Here is a 16,904-nt window from a genome sequence, read left to right on the forward strand (position 1 = left end):
GGCTCAACGAGGAGCAGAGGGAACGCTTGTGGGTGCAGATTCCCTCTTCTCTGGAGAAACGGGGCAGCCTAGCCTTAAGAAAGTGATGTAGTGTCAGCCGTGACAGATGGAAGTGGATCCCTCACTGCTGTGTGACAGCAAACGTTGAGAGGCTCACCATCAGCCTGGGGGCTGTGTATGTGGAAAGCTTTGGTGGCCTACCAATCAGATCTTCAAAGATTGCAAAAGGGATAAGGGGAAGTTGACATTTAGTGAAAAGGTTTTGATTATAGGATTATAAAGCCAGCTGCTGAGGCCAAAACTCTGTATTGCTCCAGTCTTTTTTCTGCTAGTGAACAAGAGATGATGCTTAAGGAAACGCTAAGAGGACACATGTAACATGCTTGCCCTAGTTATACTCTGCTTGGTGTTGCAGTCTGCAGTTTTTCAGTCTTTTTATTTGTTAGCCCAAGTAATTCCGTATGTACGCAAGGTGTGCCATTCCACTGGTTGCAGCACTCTGTTGTGAAACCTAACTATGTGTTCCTGTGTGTTTTCCTTTCTTTTAGCTATGTATTCGTTTTAGAGAAACTTTAGTTTTATCCTGGGACATCTTAATTTTTAAAGCCTTTGGTGTACCACACCAGAAGGTTTTGGCTGTCCAGAGACACTGTTATTAGTGACATAGCCCTATTTATGTGCTTGTGGAGTCTTCCTAAAAGTGCCTATCCTTTCCTAATGGTTCTGTACATCATGACTTTTCCTCCCTGCCTGCCAGTTAGTTTTATTTTTCGTTTTCAGTTTTCCGAACATGTCTGGTGTGGAAGTAAAACTCTCTGCAGAGCTCTTTAAAACAAACAGCAAGCAAATATCCTTGGCATCTTCTTTCTTATCTTTTCTCTATGCAGTCTTTTCTGTCTGCCATCCAGCAGTCTGGCTGGCTGGCCTCTGGTCAGATATGTGTAGAAAATATGTAGTTTTTATCTGTAGAAATTTGCTTCATCTCTTTAAAATCATCAAGAAAAAAGATAGCATATTTAATTTGGAAGAATTTGTGTTGTTTTCTTTAGTGCACATCTTTTGTTTTAAAAAGACTTTTTGTTTGTACAAGAAGTCAATTGGAATTAAAATCAAGCCATTTAAACGACCAAGCAGAAGTTACACTGGCCAAAGACTTTTCTTTTTTTTAAAAAAAAGTGATATATTTCTGTTCTTATTCAACAAAGTTGAGTTACTGTTGAGTTATAAAGTTACTGCTTACAATTTCATCTTGGGGACATGTCCTGATCCCCATGAGGAAACCAAAGTTGCCCATTACTGCCTGTTTCCTAAAGGCACAGGCCATCTGTTCTCCCAGGGCACTGTTGCTTTATTCTGGTTCAATGAGGTAGTTTTACTACCACATTTTTTCCATTTAGGCTTGATACAATTCATTTATCTGTCTTCTTTTAAGTCTGTTTTTTTTTCTTTAGTATGTAATACTACTCCTCCCTTTGAGTGACCTGGCCTTTTTCTGTGTTCCTTGTTCCCTGGAGCGCTGGAGAATGTTAACAGATTCCTGGGGAATGTTAACATGTTACCTCCATGTTCTCCCTTGAATCATAGAATGATTTGGGTCGGAAGGGACCTCAAAGATCATCTAGTTCCAAGCCCTCTGCCACAGGCAGGGACACCCTCCACTACACCAGCTTGCTCAAAGCCTCATCCAACCTGGCCTTGAACACTTCCAGGGATGGGGCATCCACAACTTCTCTGGGAAACCTGTTCCAGTGTCTCACTCACCTCAGAGTAAAAAATTTCTTCCTTATATCTAATCTAAATCTGCCCTCTTTCAGTTTAAAGCCATTGCCCCTTGTCCTATCCCTACACGTCCTTGTAAAAAGTCTGTAAAAAGTTAGGGTAAACTTTTTACAGCTTTCCTGTAGCCCACTTTTAAGTACTGGAAGGCTGCAAAAAGATCACCCCGGGGCCTTCTCTTCTCCAGGCTGAACAGCCCCAACATCCATACATCCTAGTTCCCCATCTTACTTCTGAGACCTATTTCATCTCTTTGTTTTTTTAGGTCCTATTTAAATATCACATACCCCCTGAAGGAACTGCTCTTTGGGAGGGTGGGTGTTTCTTCTAAAATTCCACCTGTCTGTTCCTTACCCTGCATCAGAAGTTACAGAATTTGGGATTTAATTCAGACTATCATTCTTGGCCTTTATACTATTGAAAACCATATGGATCATGCTTGCCAGCTTCTCCCTGGGGTGACATAGAAATGGCTGTTCTGGATGAGATCACCCAGTATGTTACCTGTGACCGTGACCCATGCTGAACGCCCTGGGAGCCGGAGGTTGAAGCTGATGGGCAGTGCTGTTTTCCTGGAGTGCTCTCTCAGCACTCAGTTGTTTTCTGTTCAGTGATTTTTTTTTTTGGTAAAGATTTTTGTCATCATATTCAGTTGTCCTGCTCTGACTGTTTTTGTTTGGTGTGAATTTTTTTGGTATGAATTTGTCCAGTTCTTTGGACTCAGTGTAAATGCTAACCTCCACTGTGTCTTGCAGCAGGGTGTTGCACAACTCCCGTGCTTTGCATTTGTTTCAGACATGCCACCTGCTAGAGCTGCCTGCTGCTGCTTCCTTAATGCAATGGAAAAAGTGGTGAACAGTCGTTTCTTTTTCACCTTCTCTGTGTGGCACTTGGTTGTGTAGACCTCAATCATACTGCACCTCAACTTACTCTTCATAAGAATGTGACTCCTAGCACTTGGTGTGCCACTCTTGCACCTGACTGGCAGGTCACCGTGCTGTCCTTTCACCTCACCCGTTCACCTGTCTGCCTGCCAGGTGTCTGCCTCAACTCTGCAGCCTTCCTTTTCCTCTGCCCAGTGGGTGGATATTCCTGGTGCAAGAGGATGGGATACTGCCATCCTGGTGCAAGAGGAGGGGATACTGCCATCCACTGAGGAGGTTTCACCAGAAGGATCATTGCTAGTCACCTATTGCACAAGGTGTTTTCCCCGCCTCGGTAGGAGCATAGTCTGAAGGTAGGAACGTATCCGAAGTCCTTCTCCTCCCGGTCTCCAGACCCTGATTTGCACAGTGCCTCCATCCCTACAGTGAAAAAGCAGTACATTGCTTCTGAGGGCCGTGAGGCCCATGTACATCTGTTCGGAGGTAAGTAGCTGTACGTGGAGCACTTGAAGCAGACCATAGCTGTCTCACCTTTTTGCTGCACTGCTGCCAGCTTCCCAGCTTCCAGCCTTTTTAGAGGTAGTGGAGAGCAGTCAGTAATTCTGTTGTTCCCCTCTTCTTTTAGCATCACTTTTTTTATTTCACTACTACAGTTAGAGACTAGGAGCTCCATAGTCTTCTCGACGTATGGCTTAAATTCTTGATAGATGATCTGCCAACTCAAACAAGGGGGCGGAGTATCTGTCTTACAGTTCTACCTTTATATAGGCACCAGTGCAATGCTCCTTTTGATTGGACATTCAATTAAAATGTATGGTTTGTTTCCTTCATTTCTTGAAGAAGAGAAAGTTGCTTGTTGCTTGTTTGCTGAAGTACCTCAGTCAGAGAACAGAAGCCACTTTCTGGTGACATTGTGTTAGGAGGCGTAGAGCTTTGTGGTTCAATTACATCTGAAATTATTTGAACAGAATCTAGCTACATTAGACTCTAAAATTTACTAGTTTAGGGGTTATAAAAGTAAGTTATTGAAACTAACTGGTTTCTTTAAATTTTGCTTTCCTTGAAAAAAAAAGTTGGCCTCAGGCAGTCACTCCACTGCTTTTAAGCAGAAGTGGCTGAATCCTGTGATCTTATGGAAGGCCAAGGGCCTCCTGCTGTGGAGACAAACACGAAATGCAGCTTGACTGAAGCTGAAATGGATCTGAGGTACCACTCCTCCGTTGTCCTGACACTTGTGTTTGACTGACTCTACAAGGAACCAGTTCAAGGAGCTCTAAGCCGAGGAAATAACCTTACTTATTAGGAAGAGGAAGTTTTTCTGCTGGTACAAGTCACTGAACTGACCCATGGTGGAATTCTTCATGCAGTAGTTCAGAGCTGGCAGGAGAGAGAGGGAACTGTTTCTCTTCATTGCAGGAAAGGTTTTTAGATTGGCTCACCAGTTACCTGAAGCTGTGGATCCAGGATCAGCATCTGTTTGTAGGCTTTATGGAGAGAGAATGTATGTAATGTGGTATAACAGTGATTCTCAACATTGATTCTCAACCTTCATTCATTAGTGTCTAAGCACTCAAAAATGTGATTTTGGGTTTTGTGAGGGTTTTTTTGTCATTGTTTTTGTTTTTAGTAAAATTTGCAGTAGCTAAAGCATGCCTTTTTAAAGGTGCCCAGCCTTGATCTGAAGAGAGCAAGAGATCTAGAATCCACTATCTCCCTTGTTCCAGGCCCTATCCTTAAGGAAAACTCCCATGAAAAACTAATTTGCAGTTGTCAGGCTTCAGCTTCTAGCAGAAGATGAACTAGAATGGGAAAGCCCTTCAGTTTCTTAAATTTTCATCACAGGGAGATATTTCTATACTACATTCATTTGCTTTTCAGTGTGCATTTTTGGATAAGATACATGCATTTTAAAGAGTTTAGTTTTCAGGTGGCTGGAAGGTATCCTTCAGCCTTTTTTCAGCTCCAGCTTTTTTAGTGACCACGGGACGTGGATGCTGACCCTTCACTGGACTCTACTGTATCCCCTCAGTTGCGGGCAAGGACAGAATTGCCTCCCTTTTTATCTGCTTCTCTCTGCAGCAATGCTGTGCTCTGTATGTGTAACCTGTATGACTTATTCATAGATATCTGAGCATGAGTTTGGTTATATTAAGAAGCATTTTGTGGAAGGTGCACTTTTCTTTCTGTTGCTCTCCATGTCTATAAAGAAGCAGGAGTGGTTGCTTATCAATCAGAGATGAGGCTTAAAGAGCTTTGTCCATTGAGCTAACAGGAAAAAAAAAAAAGAAAATGTAAAGGGTGCAAATCCAAAGGGCAGGTATTCAAGTATTTTCTCACTCTTGTAGCCATTGATGTGGAGAAAATGGAAGAAGGCATTTGGGTTCTAGGACTCAGGACTATCTGGGTGGGTAGATCTCTCCAGCCTATTTTCAAGTTTGATGGCATCTCAGAAGCTGGTATTTTTAGTGTAGTTGTTGCTTCTTTTGTGAAACAGATTTTCTTTAGCCTTGCTACCTTTTTTCTGATTGTGATGATATGCTTTTTTTTTTTTCCCCCCCTCTAAACATCCAAGGCTGGACTTGGACCAGTAATTGTTCTGTCTGTGGAATATTATTAGAAGCATTTTCTGATAGCCAGCGTACTCTGGCAAGTTGAGCATAGAATGCACAATTACCCATTTCAGGTTGAGATCAGTTTGAAAAATTCTTATGAGCTTTGGCCAGCTCAGGTACAAAATTTAATTTTCCATTACTTTATTACTACTATAAACAGAATTAAAATTATTTTTACATTCAAATGTGGTATAAGGTTTATGATGCTTTTTTATAGAAACAAATTCTGACCATCTGTATTCTGCAATAGGAAATTCTCGGGATCCGGTTACCTGGCATAGCAGTGGCAAATTAAGGATCAAAGTACAAATATGGTTTATTACAATGAATCTGGCCTGAAGAACACATTTTGAAGATAATGGGGTTCTGCCCTCTCCCCTCCCCCCACCCCGCCCCAAGAATTATGTTCAAGGGATTTTTTTTCTGTCAAGCGCAATGAGCTGGTGTAAGATCTGACAGCAGAATGAGAAGACACATGCAAAGTCATAGAACTGCTTATCTCAACAGATAGGAAAACTTATGGATGGGAAACGATTATTTGCATGGACTGGGAGAATGCAAGCAGATACTGACAGTTGCGGTCTAGATGGCATCGTTGACACAGGTGCACATGGCTTATATAGAGGCAGTCCAGACCAGCTTGTAAAAACTCTTCCGTAATCTTAGTAACGCCTTTTCTCCTTGGAAACTGACTCACACAGCAGTGCAGAGAGAAATTAAACAGACCACACTTGCATATGCAAGAATTTACATATATCTTTCCAGGATGTTCAAGCATAGAGAGAAACAAGTGCAGGCCACAGTTGCTATCTGCCTCAATGTTATTGTTTTCTTTGTTAATGTTATCTTTAGATATTAACTACAAAGGAAACAAATTCATCTAGAACTGTAGAGCCTTTAAATAACAATGAAAGTTGAGCTTCAAATCCGGAACCAAGTTTTACACCTCTGGGGACTTTTGTCTTTGTCGTGGTTTTTTTTTTTTTGGACTGAGGGTCGAGACAAGAACCGAAAGGGAGCACCCACCAAACATGGTCTCGGGCAAAACATGACTCAGGCTTTCTTCATAAAAACAAAACAATTTATTAACAGTTACTAAACAAAAGACAAAAGGGAACGAAACCGGTTACTTGAGAGGAGAAAGAGAAAACAAGGCCCGATCTTAAAACAACACCTCCCCACCCCCTATTTTCCTTTCGTTCCTGGCTCTGCCTTCCCCCCAGCGGCGCAGGGAGACAGGGAATGGGGGAGTAGAGGTCAGTTCATCCATGTTGTTCACTGCCGCTCCTTTCTTAAAGGAGGAGGAGTCTTTACACCATTTTTCCCTTGCTTCGGTGGATCCCCTACTCACAAAGAAAAAGTCCCCAAACTTTTCCAAAGTAAGTCCTGCCCGCAGGATTGCAATCCTCCCCATGGATCGCACCAGTTCGGGCTTTACCAGTCTCGGCCTCTTAGGGAGCTGCTGCCACTCGCGTCGGCGTGGGTCGTCCCACGGTCTCCAGATGCCTCCACGACCTCGTCGTGCATTCCATGCCCCATTATCAACAGTACCTGGTCGCGCATCCCCTGCTCCACGACCTCTCCTGGGCTCAGGCATCTCCTTCCCGACGTGGGTTTCTCCACAGGCCGCGAGTGGGTCGCTGCTCCGCCGAGTACACCCTGGCTGCAGGGGGGCCGCCTGCCATCTCACACCGATTTGCAAGGGAAGCCTCAGCTCCAGTACACCTCCTCCTGCTCCATCTTTGCTGACCCGGTCGTTGTGGTTGTCTCCTCTTAGATATTAATCCTCTCTAGGGGAAGCTCGGCCCGGCGGGCACCCCGGGAGCGGGGCGCTTACCGAGTCCCCCATGTGGCTCCCCGGCGCCATCTTGAGCACATGGCGCCGGCCCGGGCCCGGGCAGCCGCTCGGCCGGGAGCCGGGAGCGAGGGCAGCGCCCTCCTGCTCTCTCCTCGCTCCTGAGCAAAAAGCCCTTTCCCGCCCCTTTGTCCCAACTTAAATAGGGCAATTCGCAGAGGCGCCGCCTTGGCTCAACCTCCCCCGGGGGGGATGGGACTCAGATCTGGTGGCACAGGGAGCAAATCCCCTCCCCTGCCACCAGAACACCCCCCCACACATCAAACTATCACAGTCTTTCATAGAATCACAGAATGGTTTGGGTTGGAAGGGACCTCAAAGATCATCTAGTGCCAACCCCTGTGCCGTGGGCTCTTTTTGAAAAAAAACCTCAGGGAACCATTGAATGTAGTTGAGAATGCACTGGGATTTCCCAAGGGTAGAAGAAAAAGTGGGTCAACCATGAGAGCGTCACCTTGGGGCAAGTCACCAGCTGTCTGCAAACTAAAAAATGGTGAGGCTGCAGATCAGAGAATGAAACTGTAGATTTGCAGGGGGCAGAGGAAAGTTGAACGTGCTCCCCTGAGCATGCTCCAAGTAGGGGTAGAGTTCCTAACAAAAATGGAAAAAATGGTTACAGAAGGGCCATAGAGAGATGATTTAAGTGACTAACTTGGCAGGATAAAATGTTTTTGTCAGTCCCAGGAAATCTCTTCTTTAATTACGAACAGAATATTTGCTGTGATCAGCAGTGGGCTTGAAAACTGCACAAATTTTGTCCCACTTAGTCTCATTTAGTCTGATACGACATCTAGGTGCAGCAAGTGGCAGTTTCCCCACTAATGCTAATTTTGATTAAATTTCAGGAAGTACTTGGCAACATGAAATCTATGTGGCAAATGTATAAATATATCATTTTTTCCTGCAAAGTACCCTGTCTTACAGAATTTGAATCAAAATACCAAATCTCTGATCAGGAACTTACTGTTATGTTCCTAAGCTCTGAATAGTTTTTTGACAAGTTTATTTAATCCTTGATAATTATGGTGACTGCATCTGTCATAAAATGAATTGAATGGAGAAGACGAGCACCGTTTTCTCTGGAATGGAGCTTTAAAAGGGTTGATCTCAGGCTGTGGGCCTTTTAATAACTTGATATAATAGGTTATATACAAGACCATTGAGCAACAGGTGTTATCAGTTTGCTGTATGGCTGAGTCAGTTATTGAAGGTAAAATACTGTTCTCCAAGAATAAGGACTTGAGGAAGGTACTATTGACCACAGCTGTGAAAAGCAACTTGGAGTGGCCAGTTTGAAGGAAGATGAATGGCAGGTTCCCCACAAAAGCACTCTGCAGGGAGAAGAGAGAGCACTTGCCTAAGAGGGACACTTTGCATTACCTAAGGATCAGTTAAACAAACTGGTCCAGGATCAGGTGATGAAAACGTACTTCTGTGTGGTGTTTCTGGTGGTGTCAGGTGTAGGTTGAGTCTGATACCGTAAGTATAACCTCTGCTTAGTTTTTGCTTTTATTCAGATATGTTTGTTTTGGCTACGAGCAGACTACTCGAGCTTTGCAACTAGTGATCTATATTGACTTTGCAGGCAGATATGCTTAAGCTGCAGTTAAATGTTTATTGTAAGCAGACCATAATGTTTGCCTGTTAAATTAGTAGAGGTTAAGCTCGTTATGATGTCAGAGGCATTTCCTGGTGTTGGATTTAGTTTTCTGCTTGGGTCAAAACTTGGAGCAACTCTGTCAAGGAGGTTGTTGGAAGGTAATAGACTTTCCTCTCAAGCTGTCCTGCTCCCCCTATTTTTAGCTTTGCTGCTGAGATGTAGTTGGAGAGGATTAGGATCCCATAAACTGCTGGTAGTACAGGCATACCTATCTGGTGTGCGTTCCTAATGATTTGTTGTCGAAATTAACCGTGCTGGTTCTCCCTGTAGATAGGTGGTTTGGCACAGAAATCGCTGATGCATCTGACTGCTCTGTAATGTATGTGAGTAGAGTCTCGAGTAGGACGAAATTATGTGTTTGGGGGTTTTGTTTGTTTTGCTTAGGTCATGTACTGTTACTTGCAAGTCTCTGTGCAGACAGTGATACATTCAGTTGGCTGTGCAACCAGGTAGCCATAATAATGCTCTCAAGGTGCATCTGTGATCATATTTAATGCATTTATGTATGTTCTGTTCAGTGCAGCCTTGTGTTAGCAGAGAATCCAGACCTGTCTGTCTTGATTGCAGCTTTTTTTGAGGGTGTTTTTTTTGTTTGGTTGGTTTGGCTTTTTGTTTTTCCCAGTCACAGCTACATCACTCCTTAATGGTCATAAACCTTTCAGAGGTGAAAAAATGTCCCAGTATTTTGCAACCTCACCTTTAGATGTTTTGTTTTTTACAGAAATGAAATGCTATGAATAGCAAATCCAGAATTTCTAAGGCTATTGCCCTTGCATGGCTATGAGAAGAATATGTCACAGAGGAGACTTTAAGCTGCAGCTGCTAGGAGTTGAGCCTGCTCTCTAAGCAGGGTTTGCTACAGCAGAGGCAGGCAATGAAGGAAGATACGTGTCTTCAAGGAACAATTCAGAACCTTTCGAGCTCCTGCTGTCAGATCTACCTTAACAGCGTATGACTTGTTTTTATTTGCTGTTTCACGTTCATCAGGAGGTATGGTGTATTCCAGGGCCAAGGGGCTGTTAGTCCAGTGCACTGTATTTTTTTAATCAACTTGTTTCCTGTACTGTCATATGCATTTCTACCTAATAACAGAATGCTAATGCATGGTGCAACTTATTTATAGGAAGATTTAAGGGTTTTTTTTGTTTGTTATAATGTGAGAGATTTCATTTTTATAATTGGTGTAGTGTATTGGAAGCAGATGACATTTGTAAAACAGTGAGGGGTACTGAGTGCATGCAGTTAATGCTGCCATTAACTGAGCCCCAGTTCTGCTGCTCAACTGCACTTGGAAACTCCACTGTTTTTCATTTTTACTTCTAAGCACTCTCAATCCTACTTGTTATATTCTCCTCTTATTCCCCACCCCATCTGTTTCATTTTGGCTTAATGCCAGTTAAGTTCAAGTTGGGAACAGCTAAGATATGCTTCAATTCTATACAACTTTTTTTTTCTTTCTTCCTCCTGTGCAAGTATTGGACAGGGAGATTGATCTGATTTCTAGACTGCAGTTTACCGGGGTTATTTCTTTCTTGTTTGCAGATGTCCAGCTTTGTCTCACCTACAGACCTATAGTTTGCATCAGCTTTGTAAAGTGCTGTTAGGATCTGCTCTTAAGATGGATCTTGTGTTCATGGTGGGGAATTTGATCAAGAGGGTCATGGGCTACAGCAGTCTCAATAAACTTCACTTGTTCTAATTGTTCCAATTTGTAGACGTCCAGACGTGAGGATGTGTCCTGAAATAATGTGGGATATTGCAGTTCCTCCACAGTGAGATTAAGACACTTAAGATTATCCAGGACCCTTAGTAAGATGGTGAGACAGACCTCCGTAGTTTTGTTCTGCTGTTTAATAATCACTTTGTGTCTGATGAGTTTTCAACTTGATTTTTGACTTTGGCTGTGTTTTGAGCACTGCTACTGCAGCATATTGAGACCGAAGTAAGCTAACATAGGAAAGATCTTATATATACATTAGGAATTTCCGCAGGGAATGCTCCATATTTATACGTTTAATTTTAAGAGTGCTATGATCCTGTAAAAAGTAGGAAATAATTTTTCCTGTAAAGCTGTTTAAAATGTTGCTTGCATGAAAGAGAACATTGTAAGATAATGAATTGGGTTGTACATATGAGACTTTTTGATTTAATATTTATTTTTGGTCTCCAACCACCTTGAAGGGATGAAGGAGACATATATATACACTACTTCCTCTGAAAGTAACTGATAAAAACTCAAGTCTTACCATACTGAATCATATCACAGGTCCATCTAGGCCAGTATCCTGTCCTAAGTTGGCTGAGAGGATAACTAGGGTAGAGAATAAGAGCAGGGAAAGCATATAAAATGACTCTGAAGAATGTTTTTGCCACTTTCAGTGATTTGTGAATCGAAGGCTTCCTAAACTAAAGATGGAATATTTGTATGTAACTGTTTAATGGCTTTTTTAATTAGTATTTTTAGTGAATTTTTCAAGTCACTTTTTGAATCTATGTAAGCTTTTAGCATCTGCAGCGAAGATTTCCTCAGCTTAACAACTTGTATGAAGTTACTTTTGCTTGGTCTAGTTTGTCTCCTGATGAACACATGTGTGAACAAGGCAGATGAGTTTGATGTAAGCCCCTGCCACACTAACTGCAAGATCAGGCCTTGCACTAAAATTCTTGCAGAATTTTCTCCTAAGTTTGTTACTGTTGCCTATCCCAGTCATGCTTCTCTGCCAGGTCTTGATTTTCATGTCAGCTAAATAATTGCTGCTATAGTGTATTAGATTTTTGTAAGCTGCCTGAAAAATAAGGAGACCATTTACCCATGAGTGCTATTGACTGGAACTGTCTTGGTGCCAAATAGAAGGAACAGCTAGCAGAGAGAGCAGTGTATCAGAATATGTAGTGGGGCTTATTAGCCTGTTTAAGCATGTTTTTTTAGATTTCTATTTTTTAAAGGCCAAGACTACATTTATACAACTATACAGATTCTCCAGTGTGGACTGGAAGAGATAGCGTGCAAGAGCTGATTTCACACTACTTCGTGCTGAGGTTGGCCAAGAGATGGGATTTGGTCCTGTTGTCGTCACTGTTTCTTTCTCACAGCTGCTTTCATTTCTGCTTCACTTGCTATTCCTAGGAAGACGGTTTTACAGTATCTTAAGATTGCTCTGTTCTCTTGCGTGTCTTCATGGGAGAGGGGTACAATAGTTTCTTGGCATCCTGTGCATTTCCTACAGGAAAAGACAGTCTGAAAGTTCTTGTTTTCTCAGTCACTATCTTCAAAATCATGTGTCTTTAAAATATACAGATCACAGATGGACATATCTGCATCACTTTTAGCTTTACAAAGTTCATATACTTGGTCACTCTTTGAATCAGGAACAGCTTTGCTGGAGTTCAAGAGAGATACAATCCTTCCATCTCTCTTCCAGTTCCCCTTAACACCACTTAACATTTAACATGCAGAACTGATGCTGTCTGCTGTGTGTTGGTGAAGAGACAGTAGTGCCTTACCTCTCCCTCACTGGTCATTCTTCACCACCTTCCTTCTGTAGCTACACTAGCAAATTCAGCTCTAGCAGGAGGCTGGCTGTGGGCTTTGATGCTAGTCAAACGATATTTTCACTATATTTTATCAATTTAGAAGGAATTACAATAATGCGTAGGTTAAAAGCGTTTAAATGTGCTTATGTCTTCTGCGCAGAGATGATGTCATCCCTTCTTTTGCCCTTTCTTTGTGACACTTCTGGAGATCTACTTTAACACTTGTTGTGTCTTGCCATGGGTGTAGGCAGTGTTTCAGTGTTACTCTGGTAAACCCTTGGTCCCTGGGCCTCAGCATGTTGCTGCAGTATTAGTGCTGCCTCAGGAACAAATTTTTGATGTGCTAACACTGCTTTGTGCTGCTCCTGTTATCTTAAACATCTTGAAATTTGTTTCAGGCTGTACTAAAGATGGCTTTTGGTTTGGCTGCATCACTCTGGCTATGCCAGAACATATCCATAAACTCAGTTCTGTAATTCCGTCTTGCCAATGGCTGCTGTTCATGGTAGGATTTTGTTCTTTTTCAAAGCCAGTGAAGATTTATGTGACTCCTTTAAATAACAAACATGTTATCTTTGTACACATGTATTACAGCATCAATAAAGGAAAATGGAATGGTGCACCAGGGAAAGCAGTTGTACCTTGCCTAGCTTTCAGTGCTCATAGACTTTGGTGCTCTGTCTCTCCTCCAAAATTATTCATTGGGTTTACTTTCCACCTCTAGTCACTAGACTGAAATCTTATTATGCACGTGCACTGCTAATGCATACATCATGCACCGTACTTTTTAGGTGTTCTGCTTCAAAGTGAAAAATAGTGCATGGATGGCTTCCTCTGGAAAACTCTTAAACTTTTATCTGTCATTGTTGCTGCTACCACCCCACGTCTTGGATCTCTAGCTCCCTTTGTATCCCCTGGAATCCAGAGGCTGCATTGTCCGGTACTTGTCTTCGTGAAGTGATGCCAAGAGACCTTCAAGAGTAGGGAAGGGATACCTGCCTTTGTACCTGTGTGTTAATGTTGAGTTTATTATATTTTTGTAATGTTGAAGGTTTGGGACAGTCTATAATTAAATTACTTTTCTTTAAATAAGAGTAGAAATCCAGCCTTGGAAGAGATTTTTGCTGGGAGTCTCTCTCCTGTGCAGTCTGTGGTGATGGGCAGGGAACCCGGATGTGTAGCATATGCAGAGGTCACTGGTAGCGTAGGGATGGATGGTCAGTTCAGATGTTCTGGTGAGCACAAAGGAGCCTGGGAATGGCGTTAGAATTGCTCATTAGGAAGAAGCAGTACAAATGTGCTGCCAAACACAGCATGTGGTTTCTCATTGGAGAGCTTTCCAGTTTCTTACTTCAATACCTGGCGACTGAAAGGGCTCCTACCCCATACAGATGCAGGACTCCAGGAGAATTTGGAGCATTTTGCAGCACCTCTCTTCTGAATTTCTTTAATGCTCAGTTTCTTCTTATTTCTCTTCTTTCATTTTGATTTTACTTTAGCAGATGTTGGATTGTGTGAACATTCCTCAGCAGCCCTCTTACTGCATTAGTCTGCTGCTCCTTTTTTCCATGCAGTTATCTTCTATAGCTAGAATAAAATCTGCTTTTGAGAAGATCTCTTTGAGATCTTTTGTTCATGTTTTGTTTGATCATCCTCTGTGTCTTGCACTTTTGACACACTTCTGTCTGCGGCTTCCTTGTGCACACTGCATGCTGATCACTTCCTATCCTTCTTTCTTAGTCCTTTTATTGCTAGGGAATGAGCTCTTTTCTCTACTTGAGCTCGTAATTCACTGGTGACTTTTTTTCCTTTTTTTGAGCCTGAAGAAGTGGAATGGTTAAGTGACCACCTCAGTCTTTCTAATTTTGTATTTATGTTGTTAATCTTACCTAAGTCTGCAGTCAGAGTGCTACAGTAACACTCATTTTTAGGAAGGAAAATATTTAAATATTTTGGGGGAAGGACGATAGAACTGCCAAGAAAGCTTAATAAAAGATCCATGCTTAATAAAAGATCTGGCCTACTTCTAAAGCTAGAAAAATATCTTACAGGAAAAGACAAAATGCATTAGGAAGATCTTTTGTTAGTCCTATTTCAATTAATTTTCTTCCAGGAAAATGGAGTTAATGTGCATCTGAAAGTCATTTTTGTAGAAGAATTGTAACCAAAAAACCTCAAAACAAAGTTAACTTCAGCATAGGCTGTCTGGAGCTCCCTATAAAAGCAGCAAAAAGGGCCATGAGGTAGAATGCAAACACCATAGGAACAAGATATCTCTCTGTGTTTTAATTTGATCATTTTTAGCACTGTGTGTATGCTATGAGGACTAATTTATACATGTCTGAAGCTCTTTCTAACCATCCCCATCTTCTTTGCTTGGCTGCTCATCACAGTGAGAGTGTCTGTAATCCTGGCTCTGTAAAGGCTCTCCTACCCTATTAAGATGCTTTTAGGCTTATTGAATGCAATACCTGGCAAACCTTTCTGATTTGTGTTGGATGTCATCCAATGAAAACCATAAAAACTGCCTAAGTAGCAAATGCTCTGTTAAAGCAAGACCTTTTTGCCTGGTGACAATAACAGCTCTTGCAGCATTTGGCATTGGATTCTCTTTGACTTCTTGGCTGTCAGGCCCAAGAGCACTGGACTCCTGCATGGTATAGCTGGTAATGATCACCCTTTTAGTTTGTGCTGCTGACTTGAAGCATGGTTGCGTCTGCCAAGTTTATGCATGGAGTGAGCTCAGGTGTTTGCGAGGTGAGTTTGCCTTCTTTCCGAAGAGACCGGTTCTGATTTAGTCCTAAGCAAAACCTGTGGAAATGTAGCATATATTTCTGCTGTGACCTGTGCTAATTTTGTCATTCCTTCCCTCCACCCCTTTTTCCCCAGATAAATGGCTCATTTAAATTGGAAGCTACTAAAATACTCTCTGGCTGGCAAATGCAGTGCCTAGCAGCAGTCATCAAGGACGAAACAAACATGAGTGGAGGAGGGGAACAGGTCGACATTCTTCCGGCCAATTATGTGGTCAAAGATCGCTGGAAAGTGGTGAGTAGCTCTGGCTTTGTGCTTCCTTTGGTGGCCCAAACAGATCTCCTCCTTCTGTAGTAATGTAGAAACTTGTTTAGCTCATCCTGGGCTGCAGTGAGCAACAGTGGAGTGGTATGGTTTGACTTGTTAGTAAGATACTGCAAGAAGATGGTTAATATTGCTCTAGTGTTTTTTAGACTGTCTGGTATTTTTAGAAGACTAAAGGATTATTAGGTAAGATTGGACTGTTGCAGCAGGCTGAGTCATCTTTTAGTAAGGAACGTAGATTTCGTGTTAACTGTGGCAAATACTATAGACACGCCTATAAATAAATTGTATTACAATAAAATAATTTAAAAGCAAACATTTACAGTTGGAATGTCAGCTACTTCAAAAGTCAGAAACTCCATAATTAGCTTGTTGGTACAACTTCTGTGTAAATTTGTTAGGATACTTCTTAAAATTATATCATCACATGTTTAGAGTTTTAGTTCTTCATGGGACAACTGTCTCATCTGTTGTGCAAGCTGGATGGGGTACCCTGAGTTAGTAGCCGCTTCATCTTTTATGTGTTCATTGTATGGCTGCAGATCTCACGATACATTTAAATTCATGGCATGAGTTTGCTATTTAAACTCAGCTTTTTACGTTTCTTATTGCTGTAATATCCATGTTATATATATTTTTTTTTTTAAAATTCATGCTTTTGCCAGGTGATACAAGAGAGAACTATTAGCTTCCTTTTACAGATGGGGTTTCAAATTTAGTTAGATCTTGATTTTTATTATTTTTTACAGACTGCTTAATATTTATGACCAAAGCACAACTCCACTAGACGTCATGGGTATCTAGGCATGCTCGTCACTTCTATAGACCTTGCTGTCTTGCCTTAGGCACCCAGCAGATGTGCATGTGATGAACAATGGCTTGTGATCAGAGACTTCAGCAGTTTGACCAGAATCGTACAAGAATGCTGTGGTAGAGACGTGGGGAGAATCTCATCCTCTAGATCCATGTTTCATTGCCACCAGATTTGTTCAGAGGATGCAGTTCCTCTTACATGTAAGGCTTTCTCTTCAGTCATAAAGCGAGGTCTCTGGGATGGTGGGGAAAGTAGCATTATATATAAACTCGGTTAAAGAAACTAGAATGTAACAGAGGAAAGGATCATGTAGGTACCTTTATACTTCTTAAAATTCTGTGTATGTTTTCTGAGATCAGCGCACTGATGTTTGTAGTTGACACTGAGACCTCAAGGACTTTTCAGCTGCCGTGTTTTTGACAGTATGCAGGAGCACAGCAGGATAGGGAGGAGCATGGCTGGGACAAAGGGTCCACAACTCCCCTTATGATTTGAACTTAGACTTAGGATTGAGGGCTAAATGGCCAATTAGTATTCCATATCATGCAGCGTCACGCCCAGTATAAAAGTGAGGGACAGCTGGAAAGAGGGGCCTTTGCTCTTCCAGGACTCTCACTTTCGGACTCTGAGTGCTCTCTCTCTCGCTCTCTATTTTTGGGCCTCTTGCTCCTCCAGGATTGCAGTATTGGGA

The 16,904-nt window shown here is 42.1% G+C and overlaps 1 protein-coding gene across 2 annotated transcripts in view; it reads left to right on the forward strand.

The window, feature by feature from the left end:
• The first annotated feature begins 11,330 nt into the window (after positions 1-11,330).
• TTBK1 (tau tubulin kinase 1) overlaps positions 11,331-16,904 on the forward strand; it is a 111,342-nt gene continuing 105,768 nt past the window's right edge. The window contains exons 1-2 of one of the 2 annotated variants that reach the window (XM_086631791.1): positions 11,331-11,402; positions 15,211-15,369. In XM_086631791.1, coding sequence (XP_086487917.1) covers positions 11,331-11,402; positions 15,211-15,369 — 231 coding nt within the window. Of the gene's footprint in view, positions 11,403-15,045; positions 15,079-15,210; positions 15,370-16,904 lie in introns of those variants that run through there. The other variant, XM_086631790.1, reaches the window with a different exon arrangement.

This window comes from Tauraco erythrolophus, chromosome 2, assembly GCF_009769465.1.
Source record: "Tauraco erythrolophus isolate bTauEry1 chromosome 2, bTauEry1.pri, whole genome shotgun sequence".
NCBI classification, from domain to species: Eukaryota; Metazoa; Chordata; class Aves; order Musophagiformes; family Musophagidae; genus Tauraco; species Tauraco erythrolophus.